We start from the raw sequence: 20,147 nt of genomic DNA on the forward strand, positions 1-20,147 counted from the left end.
CCAACCCCTATCCCCTCTCTTCTATGTGTATATCTCTAGATATGGTGGGTAACAGGTCCCTCTCATCCCTCCACTCTCTTTTTCCCTCCCGCTCTATCACCTATCCCTTCACTGTCACATGCTGTGCACTGTTGACTGAGTATTTGGAGTAAGGGTGAAGCATGGCAGCTCTGAAATCAAATGGGCTTGAACTGATCTGGAAATGAGAGGGCAGTCGTGCACCGGAGGGGGTGGGGGGGGGGGGGTGAGGGGTTGCCTGGCCCTTTAAGAGCCCATCCACCGGCTAAGGTGCACACTAGCCACATTTACGCACCATTACGCACTGACACGCAGGTTATGGTATACATATGCATTCATGAATAACTTTAATATAGAATAGCCTACGTCGGCAATAAAGAACAACTGACTCCATGTAGTATTTTGCATCACTTCCCTATACTCTGCAGTCAAAAAACACATTCGAGCCAGCGCATCCTTCCCTCTCCAAAGATTTCGTGGGGGTGAAAAGGGCTGAGCAGCTGTTGCATGTCTGAGAAAGAGTCGACGCTGGACTGAGCTGGAACTCTCTCACAGCGACAATCAGTGACACACTGAAGCCGGCCCGGCTGCTCCCACCATGCGTCCTTTTATTCCGCTTCAGCGCAGATGAAACGCAGACGGCGCCCCAGTCGCAGCCAGCAAACCCCCCCCCCCTCCCCCTCCGTGACTCCACAATCCCTCCGCTTTCAACCGTGCAACAGCCAAGCAGCAGCGGGACAGAGGGAGGTAGTCACTGGAAGTCTATTTCCAGTGTTTACAAAGATGCGAGTCCTGTCCCCTGACCAACACGCAAGCAGTCACCAGAGATGTTCGACAAGCTAAAAAGCCGAGTTACAAACACATTATCCACACGAATAAAGCACAATAACAGAACAGTAGGAAGTAAAAAGAGAGGATAACGGCGTTTTCTCTCTCTCCTCTCCTTCGTTCCTTCTCCTCCGTGCACCTACTCTCTCCTTCTATCTCCCTCTCTCCCTGCTTCCACCGGCCCAGGAATCGATCTCCGCAGGATCGATAAGTTGGCATGAATATTCCCTGCCTGCCGAGAGTCTAGTTGGGGAGAGACGGAGGCTGAGGCTCAGGCGCAGGCAGTGGAGGAGAGGGGAAGGAAGGGGACGGAGACAGGAGAGAAAAATACTCGGAGAAAGGAACACATAGGCGGCGTGGAAACGAACGAACACATGGGTGGAACAGTGGCGCATCGTCCCACAGAACGGACAGCAAAAATGGATATTTCATGCAGATAATTTTCGATCAGTCTGGACACTCCGGCAGCTCTCGGAAAAGCTTTTTTTTTTTTTTTTTTTTTTTTCATTTAAACAACCGCCCCGCAAGTGTGAAGGACCGCTTAAGCCTTCAAACGGAGCCGGAGGAGTGTGTGTGCGTGTGTAAGTGGGTGTGTGCGCCGACTGCTCTCCCCGATGCAAGTGCATCGGCACCGAGAGCAAGGCGGGGCGGGTCTGCATGGCTGACCGACATGGAGGAGGTGTAGCAGGGAGAAGAGGAAAAAAAAAAAATGTCTTACCGGAGTTGGAGCGGAGAGCCAGAGGGGACTTGAGACGCCAGGCGTTGAGGTCAGGGGCAGTTCTCTGAAACACAAACGGCACCGGCAAGGGAACAAACATGATCTTCCTCCGGCTTCTTGTTTTGATGCAAATAATCTGACAGAAGTACTGTAATAAGCTCTGTCCTCTTCTGAAGCCTCTGTGTCTTCGCCCGTTTCTCTGGTAGACAGCTTTGGGGGAATATTTGGTACGGAGAGCTCACAACATTCGCCGTTAGGTGTGTACACATGTAGCCCAGCTGCGCACTTTTATTTACATTTGTGGATGTCGACTGGTGGCCGGCATTAGTTTTGGTGTAAATGTGCATAGAACATAGATGTGGGATGGTCCCTTGAGTGCAGCGGTTAGCCCACAGTCCAGACTGACACACACAGACGGACGGAGGGGAGATCGGACCTCACTTCTTACGGGCTGCGGGGGGGGGGGGGGGGGGGAGAAAAAGTTGTGTTACAATCACAGGCCTGTTGTGAGCAGCTTTACGATAAAAGGCTGCGCGTCACCTGCCTGTCGTTGATGCACCTGCGTCTCTGTGTTACCTTTGCACCGCTTAACGAGCTCCTTGAGTAAACACACAGAGGCCCGGGGGCTTATTTTCTCCCCTCACTCCTCAGCACTACTGTTCCCCACAAGGTGTGAGAGAGGCATGGGAGCAGTCGCTAGCCCCGGCCCCGGCCCCGGCTCCGGCTTCTGAGCTTTGGTTTTTAGCTTTTTTTTTTTTTTTTGCTGTTTAAAACACAAACACAATCGACCCTAACGCGCGATGTTTGGTTCCACCTGCCGTGTCTGGCTGCACGCTCGCGCGAAGGCTACGCGCGAGGACATTCAGGCGCTCGCGCGAGGCAGCGGATCGCGTCGCGAGCACATTTAGAGCAGCTTCGTTAAAAGCCGATGATCAATAAATAAACGAACGAGCCGGGGAGAAGGCGAGGCGCACACACACACACACACACGCACACGCACGCACACACACACACACACACACACACACACGCGCGCGCGCAAACAACGTGCGCGCTTGGCCCTGACGCTCCTCCTCCCTCCCTCTCTGTCACAAGGCAGTAATTAAAACGCAATCAATCGATAAATAAATAAATACAGCAAATAAATAAATAAATACATAAATAAATAAATAAATAAATAAATAATAATAAAAGAACACTGAAAAACACAAAACAACGGAAATAAGAAGGCGTGTAGAATCCGGTTGCCGTGTCGCGTTTTATCGGAACACTTGCCTATCTCCGTCCGTCCGTCTGTGTGTCTTTTTTGTCTGTCTGTTTGTCCCCGTTATTATTCGGGAACCCCAATAGCTCATTCGACCCGGCTCCCTCCAGGATTGTAGCGATCTGCCACTAGGCTGGCCGCAACATTGAGGCGAGAGAGGGACCCGCTACTACTCACACATCACCACCCCACCCCCGCACCTCCCTCCCTCCCTCCCTCCCTCCATCCCCTCCTTCCTCTCCCCCACCACCACCACCCCCCCCCCCCACACACACACAGCATCTCCCTCGTTTTCACTACCGCTGCAAAAGGTATCCTGTATTGATTTCTGGATTTTTTTTTTCACCCCCCCCCCTCCCTCTCTTAATAATACCGGCTATAATGATGCCAATGGTGATCAGTGCATTACTGCCGGCCTGCTTGGGAAGGGCTGTGGACCCGACAAGAGAATCCATGGAAACCTATAGGTGCTTAACGCTAATACCTACCAGGGAACCCAGCATGCACACAATTAAGTTATCTCATCACTGCTGCGTTTAATAAGCCCTCCTGAGCGGACGAGGGTGCAGCATTAGGTTATTCAGATACAGGAAGACAAGAGCGACCACTGCTGTTCCGAGCATGGGAAATGTGAAGCTGGTTCTCAAGCTGCAAATGCATGCTGCTGAATTTTCAGCTTGTGGAAACTGAGTGACATAAATGCACCGTATGCACGACCGACTTGCATCATAAGTAAGTGCGTTAAAATGCACACACTAAAACTACATAAGAGAGCCTAGGTGTGTGTGTGTGTGTGTGGGGGGAGGGGGGGGGGGGGCTCCTCACCCTCACCCTCACCCTCCTCACCCTCCTCACCCTCCTCTCCTCCCCTCTGCTTCCTGATCTTGTTCTCTCCGTCCCGGCCACGCATGCCGGCCTCCCCAGCATGCCTCTCCTCGCCTTCTGCCCTCTCCCTGCCCGGGAACGACATGTTACACGCTGTCAATTACAGGCCAGCATCAGTCAACGCCGGCCGCTTACACACCAGATTATTGTCGATATAGATTTTTAAATAGAAAAATCTATACCTTAAACATCACAGTCAATACGGGCGAATCAATGGGAATGAGCGGGCTCCTGCTCCTGAAGGGCCTGAGAGCCCCATCCCGCAGGACTGTTTCTACCTGCTAACTTAATGCTGCGCCTGATTAGGCCCTGTTTTAATGGAAATTGCACATAAAATAAATGATTTTCCTATCATCACCGGACTTGTCATTCTCTCAATCATCTACAGACAACCACACTGCTAAGATATGTGTGTTGGACACTAAGCTGGCATATTCTTAATTATGAAAAATGTGTCATCCCCTGTAGTAGACAACCAGGTTTTATTGTCCTTCTCCCTCCGCTTCACGTATGACAGATGACATCTGCAGGTCCAATGAGGGAGAGGAGGGGAAGGGAGCAAGAGGAGGAGAGAGAAGAGAGGAAGAGAAGAGAGAAGGATGGGAAAGAGAGGAGAGAGGAAAGAAGGGAGGAAGGAGAGGAGAAAAACTGATGGGAAGGAGTAAGGTGGGGGAGCAATGAGAGAGAAGCAGGGGAAGGAAGGTGAGGCAAGAAGGGGAGAGAGGAGAGAGGAGGAGGAAAGGGAGAGGAGAAGTGACTAGTTGTCCTTCAAAGACCCCCTTCTCTCCACAGAGGGAGCCATGCGCGCCCCCTTTCCCTCCTCCCTACACTCCTTCCAGACAAAAGCAATTATTTCTTGTAGAATGTAGTGTGGTTGTGCGCGTCTGTGGAAGAGAGGGATGGAGGGAGGGTGTGTGAGATTGAAGGAGGGGAAAATAAGATGGTGTTGGCGGGGTAGAGGAGGATGGGGAGGTGAGGAGGAGGAGGAGGGATGCTAACACCTAAAGCATCCACCCCTTCATCCTCCACACACTCTTGTGGCAAAAACTCTTCTTTTCCCTCTATCTGACACAACTGCAAAGACAACGTAACAGAAAACCATCAACTAGGTGTTCACACGCGTGAAAACACACCTGCACGCACATCTCAGATGTATTCACAAACACACAGATGATGCGTGGGTCTCATTAATCTACAGCAGGTGTGAGAACTAAAAAAAAGAAAAACTTTTAAGGCAGAAAGAAACTTTCTTATTCTGTCATGTGGGCATGTGCTGAATTTTGATTTTCACCCAATTAGATATATTTTCCCTCATCAACTTCCTCAGTGGTTTGCACTGTTTGACAGGTCAAATACACACAATCAGACACAGAATGAAACAGCTTTGATCCCTGGTGATGACAACTATCCCCTTCATCTTTGTTCTTGTCCTTCTGTCTGTCTGTGATTCTGTCTGTTTGCTACTGACCACCTAAATTTAGGGCCCCCCCCCCCATGTGTTTCTTGCTTGGTGCCTATAGGGCCCCTGCAGCGAGTCAGTCTCCACAGTGTCAGTCCCAAAGGACCTAGAGAGACCCAAGGGTCCACTGAGAGAGAGAGAGAGGGAGAGAGAGAGAGAGAGAGATTCTCCCTTGGGGGGCCGCTCCAGCCAATAACCCCTGCTGGACTGCTCTCATCGGGGGCACATACGGTCCTGATTGTCCACCTCCCTCCCTATCAAGCTTCCCAATCTATACAGAGATATATAGCTCGTTCCATTGTTTTCTGGGCTGCATCTTCCCCCTGCTGTATTGAAAAATGCTCTTCCAAAATTGTCTCGCTCTCCCTTTTTTTTGCTTCTGTTTTTTCAGATAAAGAAATACTGTAATGGATGTAATATTGGACAGTGGATAGTAGCAGCAAAGGTCAGGGATTAAGGATGATTATTGTGTATTAGGTGGACAATATATACTGTTAATCATCACAGAAATTAAAAAAAATCAATTTCTATGGGCGTGATCATTCTAAATCTGTATTTTGATTCTACACAAGAATTCTACACAATGTTTGGTTTATTTAAGGAAATGAAATGCAAAAGGCTTTAACTGAGGATGTAGACCATTGTGTTTTCAGCTCTTTTTACCTTGTGTCTTTGCTGCACTTTCACCATTCATGTGCTACTTTTACAACAAATTATAAACATGACACAATTATTGACATTTATCTTTCGCAAAATTTTGAAACTTTTGGTCAGGTATGAAAAATGCTATTTATGAATTACTCCATTTTGACAAAGGTACTTAAAAAAAAAAAAAAATCTGTTTTCCATTTGATAATATACGGAAATCCTGTATATTACTCTTCTTGCACCAGATTATAATATGAAACATAACTCCTCAATAAAAAGAAATAAAATAAAATGATGCAGCCTTTCTTTGCTTTCCTTTGTCGAGTTGGCATATGGGAACAATTATTAACAACTTGATTTCTTTTACAATTGTTATTCCAGAATGGTCGGTTACAATTACACTACATTTCCCAAGAAAAGACACAATATTCATTTAATTGTTTAAATTAGGCCTAATAAAATAAAGGTTATGTTAGCCTACTCTGAATTGTGTGTGTGTTTTTTTTCCCTTGTTAAAAAGAACTTCATTTACAGAAGGTGGTTCGGTTACATGGTTTCCCTCTCCTATACCAGTTACAAACAAATATATTCATAGGAGGCAATTTGCTCAATTCCTCACCACAACATGTTTTCCATGTCATGTGCTGTGGTTCAGGATGTGGCATGAAATATTTATCCAATCAGAAAGAGCTAGAAGTATCCTTAGGCTATACATTAGTCATAACATGAGCCATGCATTAGTCACATAGTTTATTGCACTCTTGGTAATTGCCTGTTATTCATTTTGAATGATTGATTTGACCATTGAAAACACAGAGTTTGAATATTGAACAAAGTCATTTTGATTGTAACAGATGCAGAAAAAGCAAAGGCAATCACAAGTTCTAACCACCTGGCAGACAGCATGTGTGGGAGGAAATTGTTTGTTGTCTGTGTGTGTGTGTTGGTGTGTGTGTTGGTGTGTGTGACCCAGCTCATCCACGGGTGTTCGCATCCATGTCATGGTCGTAGTTAAATGGTGATGTCATGTTGACAAACGAGCTGGTTGAATTAAATTCTCACTCATAAATAACAGCGTCGGTCGGGAATCAATAGCAGCCAACAGTGGCGTTACTGGCTGTGTCAGCGGCCTAACAAGGCCCTATTAGAATGGACAACGCTCTCTCACTGTCGCCCCGTCCCATCTCAACCCAGCAGCACAAAGCACTAACGCACTGTTCTCATATCCTCTTTGTACACACACACCAATAACACACAGCAAAATGCAATATTCACATAAAGCCACGCTCTGACATGATGTATAGATTTGTCAAGATAATATGGATATGATGCATGGACTTTTATGAGGTTTGTTTGTTGGTGTATTTGTCAGTGTGTGTGTGTCTGTGTGTGTGTGGGTGAGTCGGTAAGTATTGTTAGTGCATCTTGGTTAGTGCCAATGTGTGGGAAGGCGCAAGGTTGTGCAGGCTTTGGATCCCAACCGCAGAGTTCAGATTCAACCAAGATTCAATCAATCCAAGAAGACACACATGCAGGAAAAAGGAAAAGTGAACTCTGCGTGTGTGTGTATGTGTATGTGTATGTAGATGTCAATGCCAATTCACAGTCACAAAAAAAAGTCAAACATGTTCACCAAGAGTGATAAAACCTAAATATACTCACTCACACACACAGATACACACACACACACCATGACTGTACAGCACTATCTCCATCCTTTCACTCCTTGCCTCCCTCCACTTTCCCTTCTTTCTTTCTTTTCGCGACCAAGCAGCTGATCCAGCTAAAGCCCTTGTTCTTTCTGTATTCCTTGTCTTTTTTTATTAGTTTTTATTAACTTTGCCTCCCTCTCTCTGTCAGCCCTCTCAATAATCAATGCTGATATATTGCCAATATCCAGCTCAGTCCCTCGTGCCATCTTTCACTGAGGCTCTGTTACTGGGGGAGATTGGCCCAATAATAATGATATTTATTATAGATATTTATTATCTGGGTTTGTGGCAGTGCGGACGCACCCTGCTGAAGATTCACATGCTGGCAAACTCACCACACAGACACATAAACGCGCACACACACCCACACACTAACAGACACACAAACACAGTCTCTCTGGGGCTCTTTAATTTACACTGGTAATATCAGGCGATTATTCCCCATACAGATAGTGTAGGGTTATCAGCAGAGTTAGCACACAGTGGCCGTAATCGTCTATGTATTCACTCAACATTACAGAGTCCACTGCACCTGTGTGTGCGTGTGTGTGTGAGTGTGTGTAGAGCCGAAGGTTCACCTATGGCAGCCTACCGGCACTGAGCAGTGTTTAGAAGCCAAGGGAGGGTTGATGGGAGGGGTCAAGATTCAAACAGCGCTTGGTCAGGGGAGGGGATGCAGGAAAGAGGGGACTGGACAATCTGGCCTCTCGCCCTCCACTCCCCTCCTCCACATACACACATACACACACTCTCCAACCCCCCCAGGCCTCATCTACACCCCCTCCATCCCTCCAGTAGCCAGGGCCCCAGACGGTAATCCACCCCAGTGCTCCTCATCCTTTCATGTATTGATTTCCTCTCCTGCGCCACGGTTACATGTCGCACCCACGTCATTGGGTCCCGGCTGCTTCTGCTACCACCCCCTCCCCTCTCCACCTCACCCATCCACCCACCCCCCACCCCACCCCTCACACACACACACACACACATACACACACACACGCACACACACACACCATCTTCAACAACAACAACAACTAAAAGAGGAGGGAGGGGAGCTGTACACCATACCCATCCAGGGGAGAGAGAGACAGAGAGGGGAGGAAAAAGAGTGAGAGGGGGACAGAAGGGAGGAAAAAGAGGGCAGATAAAGCACTGCAGTATTTCAGCAAAGCAACCAGCATTTTACAGGGATAGAAACAAACAGGAGAGGATGGAGAGAGAAATAACAGGAAAAAAAATCTGCCCCTGGGGGTTGCAGAGGATATTGTGGAAATTATCAGAGTGCGACACGCGCTGGAAGTCCATGGCGAGAGATTTATTTCGAATTTGTCTTTGACAGTGAAATTCATCACTGAGTAGGCCCTGATCTGCTCTAATTTCATCGACACATTTGGGTGAATACAAGGAGGTGCGGTTTCGTTTTGTGGAGACACAAAATGTAAAATTCGTTATTAGAGCTTCAGCAATTGGTTGATCATTCAATAAGTCAATGTACAGAAAATTAATTTCACAATAATTTATTAGTGATCAATTGTTTCAAGTTATTCTGTAAAAAAAAAAAAAAAAAAAAAGCCAAAAATTCTCTGGTTCCAGCTTCTCGAGTGCTTTGGATCATTGTATCATCATGTTGTGTTTTATACTGTAAAACACAACATGATGAGACTGTTGGTCAGAAAAAACTAAATGTTTGAAGACGTCACCTTGGATTTTCATAAATTCTGATTATTCGAGAAAATAATCGACATATTAATCTATGATGAAAACAATTGTTTCTCATTTCTTATGAAGTTCTCTCAAAACACAGAGTATCCAGATCTGCTGAAATGATTATATTCTCAGTTTGTATAATTAAAGATACTGCCTATGTTTTCTCAAACATAGGTCAGTGCTTTTTGTTTCTTTTTCAAATCTCTCACTTTTGGACAAAACTCTCTGGATATAAATTTTTGTTTTGTGATTGATTTGTGATCAATAGGTGCTCAAAAGTGTATTTCTGTGTGTGTGTGTGTGTGTGTGTGTGTGTGTGTGAGTGTGTGTGTGTGTGTGCATGTGTGTGTGTATGTGTGACATCCCTGAGTGAACGGATGAAGTATGTATGAGACTGCGGGCTGGGAGTACGACAGGTCAAGGTTATGTTTTGAGTGTGTATTGGACAAAGTGTGTGTCTGTCTCTGTGAGAGTGTGAGAGGTGTCTATGAGCCCAAGGACAGTGTGTGGGCGTGTGCATCGTTGTTGTGTTGTTGTGTGTGTGTGTGTGTGTCTCTTGATCATGGGCATGGCTGTGTCTCTCATGTAGCTGTGTGTGTGTGTGTGTGTGTGTGTGCTGAGTCCGCAGGTTCCTACCTCTCATTTAAAAAGCGGTCAGTAAGAGTGACCATCAGGCAGTTTGAGCCTCATTTTCTGCAGGCACCTGCATGTGTGTGTGTGTGTTTGCGCATGTGTAATCTCACGCAAGTAAAGACACGTCTTCCTCATTTATGCACATGTTTTTAAAAACTATGTCGTGTGCGTGCGTGTGTGCATGGGTGCATGGTTGAGAGTGTGTGTGCTGTAAGGCCATCCCTATCACCAGAGCAAACACAGGCCCCATCACTTCAAAGCAAACAGCAGCTCGGCGCAGCGTATGCATTCTAAACACTTTATCTCTCATTGTCGAGCCAACACACACGCTGCTATGAAATAATATGTTATTTTACATTTCCTGTAGATGGAAACTGTCAGCTGGAAAATGTAAACACTGAAAGCTTAGGCAAAACAGTCTCTTCTGCCAGTGTCATCATCATCACTGTCATTGCCAGCTCAACCATCACCATAATAATGCAGCTATTAAAGAGTACTCTTTAAAACATCATACATTTAATGTCACTGCAGCGCAGCATTACATCATCTCTGATGACGATAGTGATATTGAAGTTTTTCTCTCTATGTTGCTGACAATAGTTGCTTTTCCCTGCTTGCCATTTGAAAGCACTTATCTTAAGTGGATCTACAGAGAGTAAATTGTAATTGCAACATAGTAATGCTACATATGGTCCTTATATTGTGTGTTGCGCAAGGCACTCTACTGCACACTGAGACAGAAAAGCAGCAAATGACTTTAGAAAAGGTTAGCACAATTTGGTCAAGTAGAGATGCTATAAAAAGAAAATGCTATCAACTGAATGTCTGAATTTGAGCCCCAACACTGAAGGCCAGTAAAGGTCAAACACACGCAGATGTAAAAACATACATGTTCACGTGCAAACACTTAAGAAGACATAGTTTAGTTCACATGTAGTTTACCTCACACGCACACACACATTCAAGCGCGCACAGAGACATGCACGCACGCACACACAGACTCGGATGCAGCCAATTAGGTCCACCACCTTCAGAGAAACACCAGTGGGCATGTAAGATTCGGAGTCCAGAGGGCCTCTAAAGCCTAACACAGTCATAAGCCAGAAATAACACACACACGTCTCCAGTAGGCTCTGCAGACCATGTGAAATAGCAAGGCAAAGACAAAACACTCCATTCCATCTCTGACATTTCCAATATCTGTCTATCCCTCATAAACCTCTGTACACCCATAAAGTGACTCATTCTTCACAGATGAACATGTTCCATCTGGGTGGCTAGCAAGCCGTCAACTCGCTGCCAGTCCCTCCTAATGCTTGTTATAATTACTAAATTATTGATTCTCTTTACATTTTACAGCTTTTTGGCCCCGAACACCGGCCGACGTGCTAAAGATTAACAGGCTTAAATCACGATGATGCATTTGAGATTTGGTGTAATGCTTTAAAAATAGTCTGAATGTGAATCTATCGGTGTTGTTTGCTGTTTTGTTTCTTCTCTGCCTGCGCTGTGTTGGGAGGCTTTTTCAGTCAGCCTCCTCTTACAGCTCATAACTCTGCTCCCCTTCCTCACCTCCTGCTCTTCTTCTTCGTCTTCTACTCTCACTCTGTTAATTCACTACACTGTCACCGGTCAGTGTATTTACCTAACACCAATCTTTCTCCTTTTCCCCTCTCCCGCTTCTCCTCTCCTCTCAATCCTTTTTCTCCATCTCTGCCCCTGCAAACGGTGAGACTGTGTGAGTGAGTGTGCAGGAGATTTAGAGCGGGGATCAATAAGAAATTTAAAAATCAATGCACTTAGCGCCAGGAAATCAATGGGCCTAATCGGGATGCCAATCGGCCCAGTCAAAACAATTAAGAGGGAAGAAAAATGTTTAACAACCTCCTCTCTCTTGCTTACATAGACACAGGGGAGAGAGGGGAGAGAGTGACGGAGGCCTAAAGAGGAATATCAGAGGCAGACAGAAAAGGATGAGATGGAGTGATATATGGGAAGGAAAAGCTCAGGAGAAAAAGCTCAAAGCTTAGACCCAAGGAAAGAGGGATGTGAGGGAGGGGCGGAGAAAGGCAGGGAGCTAGGGACAGGAATGGAGATAAAGAACAGTAAAAAAGGTAGAATGTGATGCAGCGAGGTGACAGTCATGAAGGACAACAGAGGAGAAAAGGAAAAGTTGAAGGATTTAGAGGGAAGGACAAGGCCAGATTTCTCATCCACTGTTTGTGTGAATATTCTGGGGTTTGTTCCACGACGAAACCGTGACACGTTAACAGAGCCGAGGGTTACAAATGAGGTTACGGTTTGTGATCAGAAACATAAAAAGTAATACCCTCCCTTCAGAAGCGGTGCAGTTTGGTTCATCAAAGGCGTCCAAAGCAGCTGCTCCCTACGGTCAAGCACAGTAGAGTGTAGCACTCATCCTCGCCAATCGACTGACAGTCCTATCGCACACAACCACCACTTCCAAATCAGCGAAAAGGAGACTTTTTGCTCCCCATCGAAGCGTCCAATCATACCGAATGTTTGTCAGCCCAGACACCCAATGAGGAAGCTGCAGCTGAGTGCGGGAACGGCAGAACGGGTTGTTGGGTGGTGGTGGTGGTGGTAGTGTGTGTGGGGGGGGGGGGGGCTAATTTGGGGTCAATCAATAGATCTCCCCTCTCTCTATCTTCTGCCTGCTCACCACGCTAAAATCAATGGGAAAGCCAATAGTTCCCCGCCCCAGTGTGGATTAGTGAACACACAACTAATCAGCCAGTCACTGAAACTGACATCTCAGCTATTAACCTATTGATACAGGAGACACGTGTTGAACACACACACACACACACACACACAAAGGCACATTCCAATACAAACATCTGTGCTGCTGAAATGATGAGGAAAATTCCTTAAGATGTGGGGCGCACACAAACACACCGAAAACAAACACACTCTTGAAAGAGTAAGCTGTGTTTAAACAGCAGAAACAGTCACTGTAAATCAGAAATATTCACAAAACTGTACGGCCTTCTTTGTGCTTCATCGATACACGTCTTTCCCCGGTGGTGTAGTTAAGAAGCATCCCTCTGAGCCGCAGCGTCAAGGTGTTTAATGATTAGACTGACTGATGACTTCGACAATGTCCTCTGATTAAGTTGCAGCCAGGAGCCATTTAGATTTTTTTTTTTTTATCCTCTCTTGCTCTAGTTCAACATCACATCAGATCAGATCACATCACATGCCTCATCTTTTCTGTGGGATCCCTGGCTTTAAGGGTCAAGGGAGGGCGGGGGGGGGGGGGGGGGGGGGGGACTCAAAATGACTGCACGGACGCCAGCTTCACTCTAATTCAGGTTTCAGCCACTGGCCAGCCAGCACCAGCCTCCATTAAGAAAAGGGGGAGTATGTGCTAGAGAGGGAGAGTGTGTGTTTGCTTGTAACATGGTGGCACTCGGCCGGTTCAGACTGATCCATTAATTGGACATATAAAAGAGCTGATTCCTGAAATAACTGCTTGTCAAAATAGTGCGATAATAGTAAACAGCAGATGCTGAAATTTCAGAATTCCTTGAGTTACCTTTTAATATTATGTACACAGATGATTAGGGAAACATTTCACACAGAAAATGATAAGTGATTTCAGCTACGCCTGTCAAAAATCACATGAAAGACAATAAATTGCTTAAAAGAAACCATTGGTGAAGTTTTTTGTTGTTTTTTTTTTTTTTGCACCAAACACCTCGCTCCTCAGGAAGATAAAATAATATGTACCTGGCTCTTAAGAGGAGCACTACACAAGGATCATTTTTCAAAAATAACAGCCTGACTAGCTTTCATCCCTTACTTTTGAAAGCCCTCTTGTTTTCTGAGATTGCCTCTCCTTCCTCTGTTCCTCCTCCCCCTCCCCACCCCCCCACCCCACCACCCTCTCTGTCATGTTTTAGTTTTCATATGTTGGTTTTGTTCTTCCTCATTTTCCCCTTGTGTAAAAAAATGAAAGGCTGAAAATAGGATGAGTGAGGAGGGGGGAAAAAAAAGAAGGCAGGAGGCAAAAGCAAGCGACTGTACATCGGTGAAATCACTGTCTGCAGTGCTGAGACTGTTCTCTTCTCTGCACTGACAGTTACGGACAAACCCCCATCCATATACATCACACTCTGCAAACCAAACCTTATCCAGAGACAATGCAAAATGCTGCCTACGCCCAGTGCTGAATTACTGTATACCAATGTGACAGTCCCACAGCATGACAAGAGGAACAGCATTGATCAGCCATAGGCAGCTGCATAAAAAAAACACCCTTTAAATCGCATTCAGACATACAAGTTATTTGAAAAGCTAAACCCAGCCCATGCATGTTTTTTGAATTAGTTATCAGCCATGCACATTGTAGTGTGACAGGCGAGGCAAAGCAAGGATAACCGTCTGTCTTTTTCTATCTCTTTCTTCTTGCTTCTTGACATCCTTCCAGCAATCCTTTTTCACACGTTAAACACACAAAGAGAATGGAAGTGAGGAGTGAGGTTTTTTTTGTTGTTGTTGTTGTTTTTTTTTTCCTTTTCTTTCCTTTCTCTTCGTAAACTTTATTTCCATGGTGGACCCAGCATTAGAGGCAGGCAGTCATGGCTGGGCCTGACATGATTCTGCATTTAGGCCTAATCCACACCTCTTCCTCCGCACTGTTGTGGTCATGATGGAGTTGGAGAGAGAAACTTATTGAGGGAGAGAGAGAGGGAGAGAGAGGGACTTAGAGGAATAGAGAGGGAGGAAGAGAAAGTCTGGCGGGGTATTGTCGAGTTGTCCAGGCAAGTCCAGATGCATTGGTTCCGTATAACATTCCTATTCCACTTCAACAGGCGGACGCTGCCATTCTGAGAGAACGCAATCCTGATTTCTCGCTTGAGACCCAATATCTGCACCATACAAATAGGAGGATATGGAGGGAATGCGATACAGACTTGGAATATGGCTCTTTCTTCTTATCCTGCTCAGCCATATTGATGTTTTTGAGCCTTTTATTGCTCAGCCAAAATGAAGTCTTTCAGGGCCAGAGCCATTGACAGATTAAGAAAACATATCCTATTTTGTAGGACATGACAGAGGCTCTCTTGTTATCTGAATAATATGAGCAGTGCTGAGGTGGCACGGAAACACAATTTGTGAAACATTGTGTGGTTAAACTCGGGGGTGAAATTACAGCCTGCTCTCACAACAACAACAACAACAAAAAAAAAAAAAAAAAAGAAAAGAAAAAAGTGGAAGAGTGAAAGTAGTTTTTCAGTGTGGTTGTAACATCAATTTATCTTCAATGATCATCTTGCAAAGGGGGGAAAAAATTTTCATTTTGTTGTATAATTGAAAATCATTCCGTGATTATGCTCCAAAATCCAAAAAGGACAAAATGTTGAGCTATACACGGCAACACCGCTGAACCCTCAAACAACAGAGAACCTGACGGGCTGCAAATCACTGAGGCCAAATCACACAAAATTGATCACATCCAACAAAATGGCTGCAGTGACTAAAATTGGTGTGAGCTTGAGCTTGCTCAGGACAGAAAAAAAAAAAAAAAATCTCTGGTGAGTGCACTGTGACAACTGCATGGTGACTGTTCCTGCATGGAAGAATTATTTTGCCAAAAGCTCCAGTTGATTCATTTTGACATTAATTGTGATGGTGACAGTAGTGACATTTAAATCAGGCACTAGAGTGGACAGCAAGCACCATAATGAACAGACATGCTGGGCAGAGGTGTGGTGGGCAAAAACAGGATGTGTGGATGACAACAAAGAAAACAACAGGGGGAAGAAACTGAAAAAAAAAAAGGTTGAAGAGATGAAGGAGAGAAAATAAGGTGTGCTGCAGTCATCTGGAGTGTGTAAAAGGGTTATGCTGAGAGGTGGCATGTTCAGATGCGATAGACGGAAAGGAGAAGAGGGAGGAGGTGGGTAACAGAGAGGTACAGGGAGAACAATTGAAAAAAGGCTGGTAGAGAGGGAAGAAGAGATTTAGGATTAAGGAATGAGTGTGGGGTAAAAGGAGGAGGATTAGGGGTTCGGGTGAGAAAAGGACAAAGTGAGAGGCAGGCGGGATAGTGGAGAAAAGAGGAGAGGAAGACACACAGAAAGAGAAACTGCACAAGGCTTTTGACAGAGAGAGCAGGGATAAAAAGATGTATTTTTCCTGCTTCCTCTGTTGTCCTCCCTCTCCTCTGGGCAACTTCCCGCTGCTCTCCCCCTCTCTGCTGCCTTCCTCCTCTGTCTGACACAGTGGGAAGATAGGTAGGAAACCTAATCGAGCCAGACACACCGGCTGCTCTCTGCTGACACTCACAGGCGGAGGGTGGGCACTGCAAACTCTGCTGACCAGCCCAGCCGAGAGCCCCCTCACCTATCGTCCAGAGCGGCCATCAATCCGGCACAATAGCCCGGAGGAGGCTGGGGGAGATGGGATGAGAGGGAAGGGGATGTGCTCCTGCGATGCTCAATGGGTAACGCACGCCTCCAACACTGTTGAGAATTAGGAGTTTGATTCATGCTGGGCATGAGAGGAAATTAATAATGGAGCTTGCATCAGTGACCACCAGTGTAGAGAATCTCTTAAAATCTGATAATATTGTTAAAAATATGGCTCATATGATGAATAATCATATTATGAATGGTCATCAAGTATTTTTCATCAATTCCCTCGGATAATCTTTATCACTAGTGCTGAAACATTTTCTTGATTAACTGATTAGTTGGTCAAAAACATTGCTTCCCGTTATGAAAATAATTGGATTGTAATAATTTGTTAATGTAATGTATTGTATGCAATCATTTTAATAATTTGACAAGAAAAATACCAATCAATCTGGTTAAACCTTTTCAAATGTAAAAAAAAAAAAAAAGAATGGCCTCAGCTCTATTTCATATTTAGTAAAAATAGTATTTGGATTTTTCTTCTCAAAATCAACCAATCATAACATCACATAGGAGTCTGGCACCTTTTGATGGGTATTTGTCATTATTTTTGACATTTTAAAGACTGGACGGAATTGTAAAAAAAATTACTACTCTATAAAGAAAGTGAACATTAGCAGCAAATTTGCAAAGATGAAAAGTAGAGACATTAATTTGGAGAATAAGTGGAAAACACCGAGGCAGATCTGAAACTGATGTTGCTCTGATAATAAATCTGTTCATGACTAAATGTGAGCTGGCACGTTAGTAACCTGAATTGCAGACAACCAGATGTAATTTTTACATCTGCTGATTTATTTTTTGTCATGTACTGATGAAGTTTCTTTCAGCTGGTGTATGCTGGTAAATTTTATTTTTGCTGTTTTTAACCTATAACATTGTTAGATCAACAGAGACCATGACGATAGCTTGCATTTGTATGAAAGATAAGAGCTCCCACCATCACTGCTCGCAGCCACTGGTATCTAGTAATATACCAGTGGTTCCACTATGATTCAGGTTACAACGATTTTCTCAGTTTTTCTTCCTTGTGAAACTCTAAATACTTTCTGAACACCAGGTCTCCTCTGATACTCCAAATTAAACTAACCTAAGAGAAACCATCCTGTAATTTGGTCCCCGCACTCTGCGTGCTTACAGTATGATTTCATTTTAAGGGCTCAGAAATGTAAAAGATTGAGGTGTAAATGGGTATGGACAAAAGCTAGGTCATGGGTGTGGCAGGGTGCCAGGGTGGGAGCACATCCCGGGTCCAAAGCTGCAGCGGTCGGGCCGACGCTGGGCTATGTCCTGCAGGTAAAATGGATGAGGGTCAGTGTGTGGGGGAAGAGTCTGCCTCTCTGGTCATTGTGAGGGGGGAGGTAGTCATTACAGACTGACCGTTATGGTGACAAGCAGTGACACACTGTGGCTTCACTCTGGGGAATTGGATGGTGGACAGACGATGGGATGTGCAAAGGTTGTGTGGACATTGTACACGAGGTTCCATTGTTCTTTTTTTTTTACTCTCTATACATTAAGTAGCTGCTGTGTGTACATGTGTGATTGTGATTCTGTGTTGCCATGTGTATCTGTGAGTGTGTGTGTATGAGTGTGTGTCCAGGCTAGATAGCACATATTTGCTAATCGGGAGGGGGTAGCAGGAGGAAGGGGGTAGGGTCATAAGCCGGGGTCAGGTGTTAATTCACTGCTTCAAACCAGAGCCAGGGGAGACCGGAGCAGAACACAGAGACTAAAACCACAAGGATGTATTCAAGGTCTACTGTGGTGTCTCTTCTTCCTCTTAAGATTCCCCTTCACTCTTACCTTCCTCCCTTCTGTCCTAAATTTCACCTCTTCTAATTCCATCTTTCCCTCTTTCCCCATCCTCTCTCCTCTCCCTGGCCAGTCCAGTACACTGCCTCCTCCCCCAGCTGTTAGACCCCCAAAGGTCAGTCCGTCTGCAGGGTCATCAGTCTGGGATGAAGCTGAACTTTGACACCGAGCCCTTGATGTATTCCAACCACAAAATCGCAGACACACTCACATAATGGACATGTGTGGCCTCACAAGAGGCCTGTTTCATTGTGGTCATTTTTGATCAATTTATCACTTCTCTTTTGTCACTTATTGAAGTCCTGTCTGTGCTGGTGAAGCCTCGTTCTGACTGGCTGCTGCACTGCCAGAGTGGTCCGGCTTCGACGACAGGATCTTTGCGGATGATTAATCCAACCACCATTTATCAGCTAATCGATGCAGCGATGATCGTGAATTGCCCATTGATTATATTCAATAACTACAACAGATACATGACTGCGTGGGGAAAAACACACTCTTCCATGAGACAGACACACAAGAACCCTGAATACACACATACACTCAAAACCAAAAAAAACAACACTACCTAAAATAAGGTTTTTGACTCCTAGTTCTCCTCCTACGATAAACTGGCCTTCATGGAAATATTTACTGACTTTATTCAACAAGGACCATAGTAACATTTGATCTGGCTTTATGCTTATTCTTAATATTTTCTCCATAGCAATGGGCCTTTAAAATGTGTATGTGAAATATATCCAATAAATGAAATTAAAATAAAACTTGATTTAGTTCACAATAAACACATCAACCATAGGCAAATGTTATGGCCTATATCTAAAATGTAATTCCACCACTTCTGTTTCAAAATGATGTTCAGCAAACAGAAATTACTGAAACATATGCAGCACACTGAGGTGGGTAAAAGTTTTCCATTCGGCCAAAGCCTGTATTAATATATTCCGTATACAGCGGTCACTGCTGGACCCTTCTTATCACAAAAACGGTGCATCGTGCAACTGCAATCTTTCCGGCTTAATTGAGGAACTGGCCAAGCGACCTTTGACCTGCTGGTCATTACCGCATTGTGCACCGGGCCGCAGAGAGCTACACCATTTGGGAGGGGAGTCGTGTGCAGAAAATGGATTAATTTTGTATGGCCTGTGGTGCTTGATACCGACTGGAAGTGGTCAGTAACAAGAATGTATAGAAAAACCTACATCAAAGCCAACATGAACGACCGGGCTTCATGACACCAAAACTGAGCCAATAAACCGTTTATGGAAAGAGCTTTCAGACCGGCTGCATAGACTTTAACATAAACCATAAAATTGAATGTATCGGTGGTGTGGTCTGTTTCAAGTTGATAAGGTGCACGACAGGGGGTCAGGGTGCCAGTTCTGCAAAAAAAAAAATACTCCCACCTCAACTGCTGACGTCTCATTGTAACAGTCGCCTCAATCCTATTTGGATAATCTATAAAATATCAGTAATAATTCCACTGGTACACACCACTTTAAGAAAGCCATGCAGAATTAGAATGACTTGATGTATAAATGCGAATATCAGCCTGTAGTTTTATGCAGGTTTTTCCTACATGTGCAAGTGTCGTCACTTGATTTCAATATGTCGTGTATTTGATTTGATTATTAAAAAAAAACTTTAAGATGCAAGTATTACTAAAGCAATTGTCGTCCTTACTTAAAATCCTTTATCTCATTTATAAGCGACTAAATTTGCACTTGAATTTTTTTTTTTTTTTTTCCCACTAATTCAATTTTCACATTTTTCCCTAAAGAAAGAAATAGAAACGTTTTCCGCACACCTAAATATTTTTCAAAATAAGACTGTCTAATGCCTAATGTATTCTAGTCTACACACGTTCGTACGAGTTTCCACCTGCTCCTCCACTTATGTTTTATATTTGCATGAAGTCGAATTTTTAAGGAATTGTTCCAGCAAATAACAGCTTGGCAGTTTGTGACGCAAAGAAATCATTACAACACCAAAAAAAAAAAAAAAACGAATGACA

At 44.7% G+C, this 20,147-nt stretch overlaps 1 protein-coding gene across 4 annotated transcripts in view; it reads right to left on the reverse strand.

Moving 5' to 3' along the window:
- pou2f2b (POU class 2 homeobox 2b) overlaps positions 1-1,809 on the reverse strand; it is a 37,983-nt gene extending 36,174 nt beyond the window's left edge. For all 4 annotated transcript variants that reach the window (XM_071469814.1, XM_071469812.1, XM_071469818.1 and 1 more), the window contains exon 1: positions 1,565-1,809. In XM_071469814.1, coding sequence (XP_071325915.1) covers positions 1,565-1,664 — 100 coding nt within the window. In that variant the 5' untranslated portion in view covers positions 1,665-1,809. The remainder of the gene's footprint in view (positions 1-1,564) is intronic.
- Positions 1,810-20,147: the final 18,338 nt, after the last annotated feature.

Source organism: Trachinotus anak, unplaced genomic scaffold, assembly GCF_046630095.1.
Source record: "Trachinotus anak isolate AG129_WGS33_773 ecotype Australia unplaced genomic scaffold, CSIRO_AGI_Tana_v1 ptg000032l, whole genome shotgun sequence".
NCBI classification, from domain to species: Eukaryota; Metazoa; Chordata; class Actinopteri; order Carangiformes; family Carangidae; genus Trachinotus; species Trachinotus anak.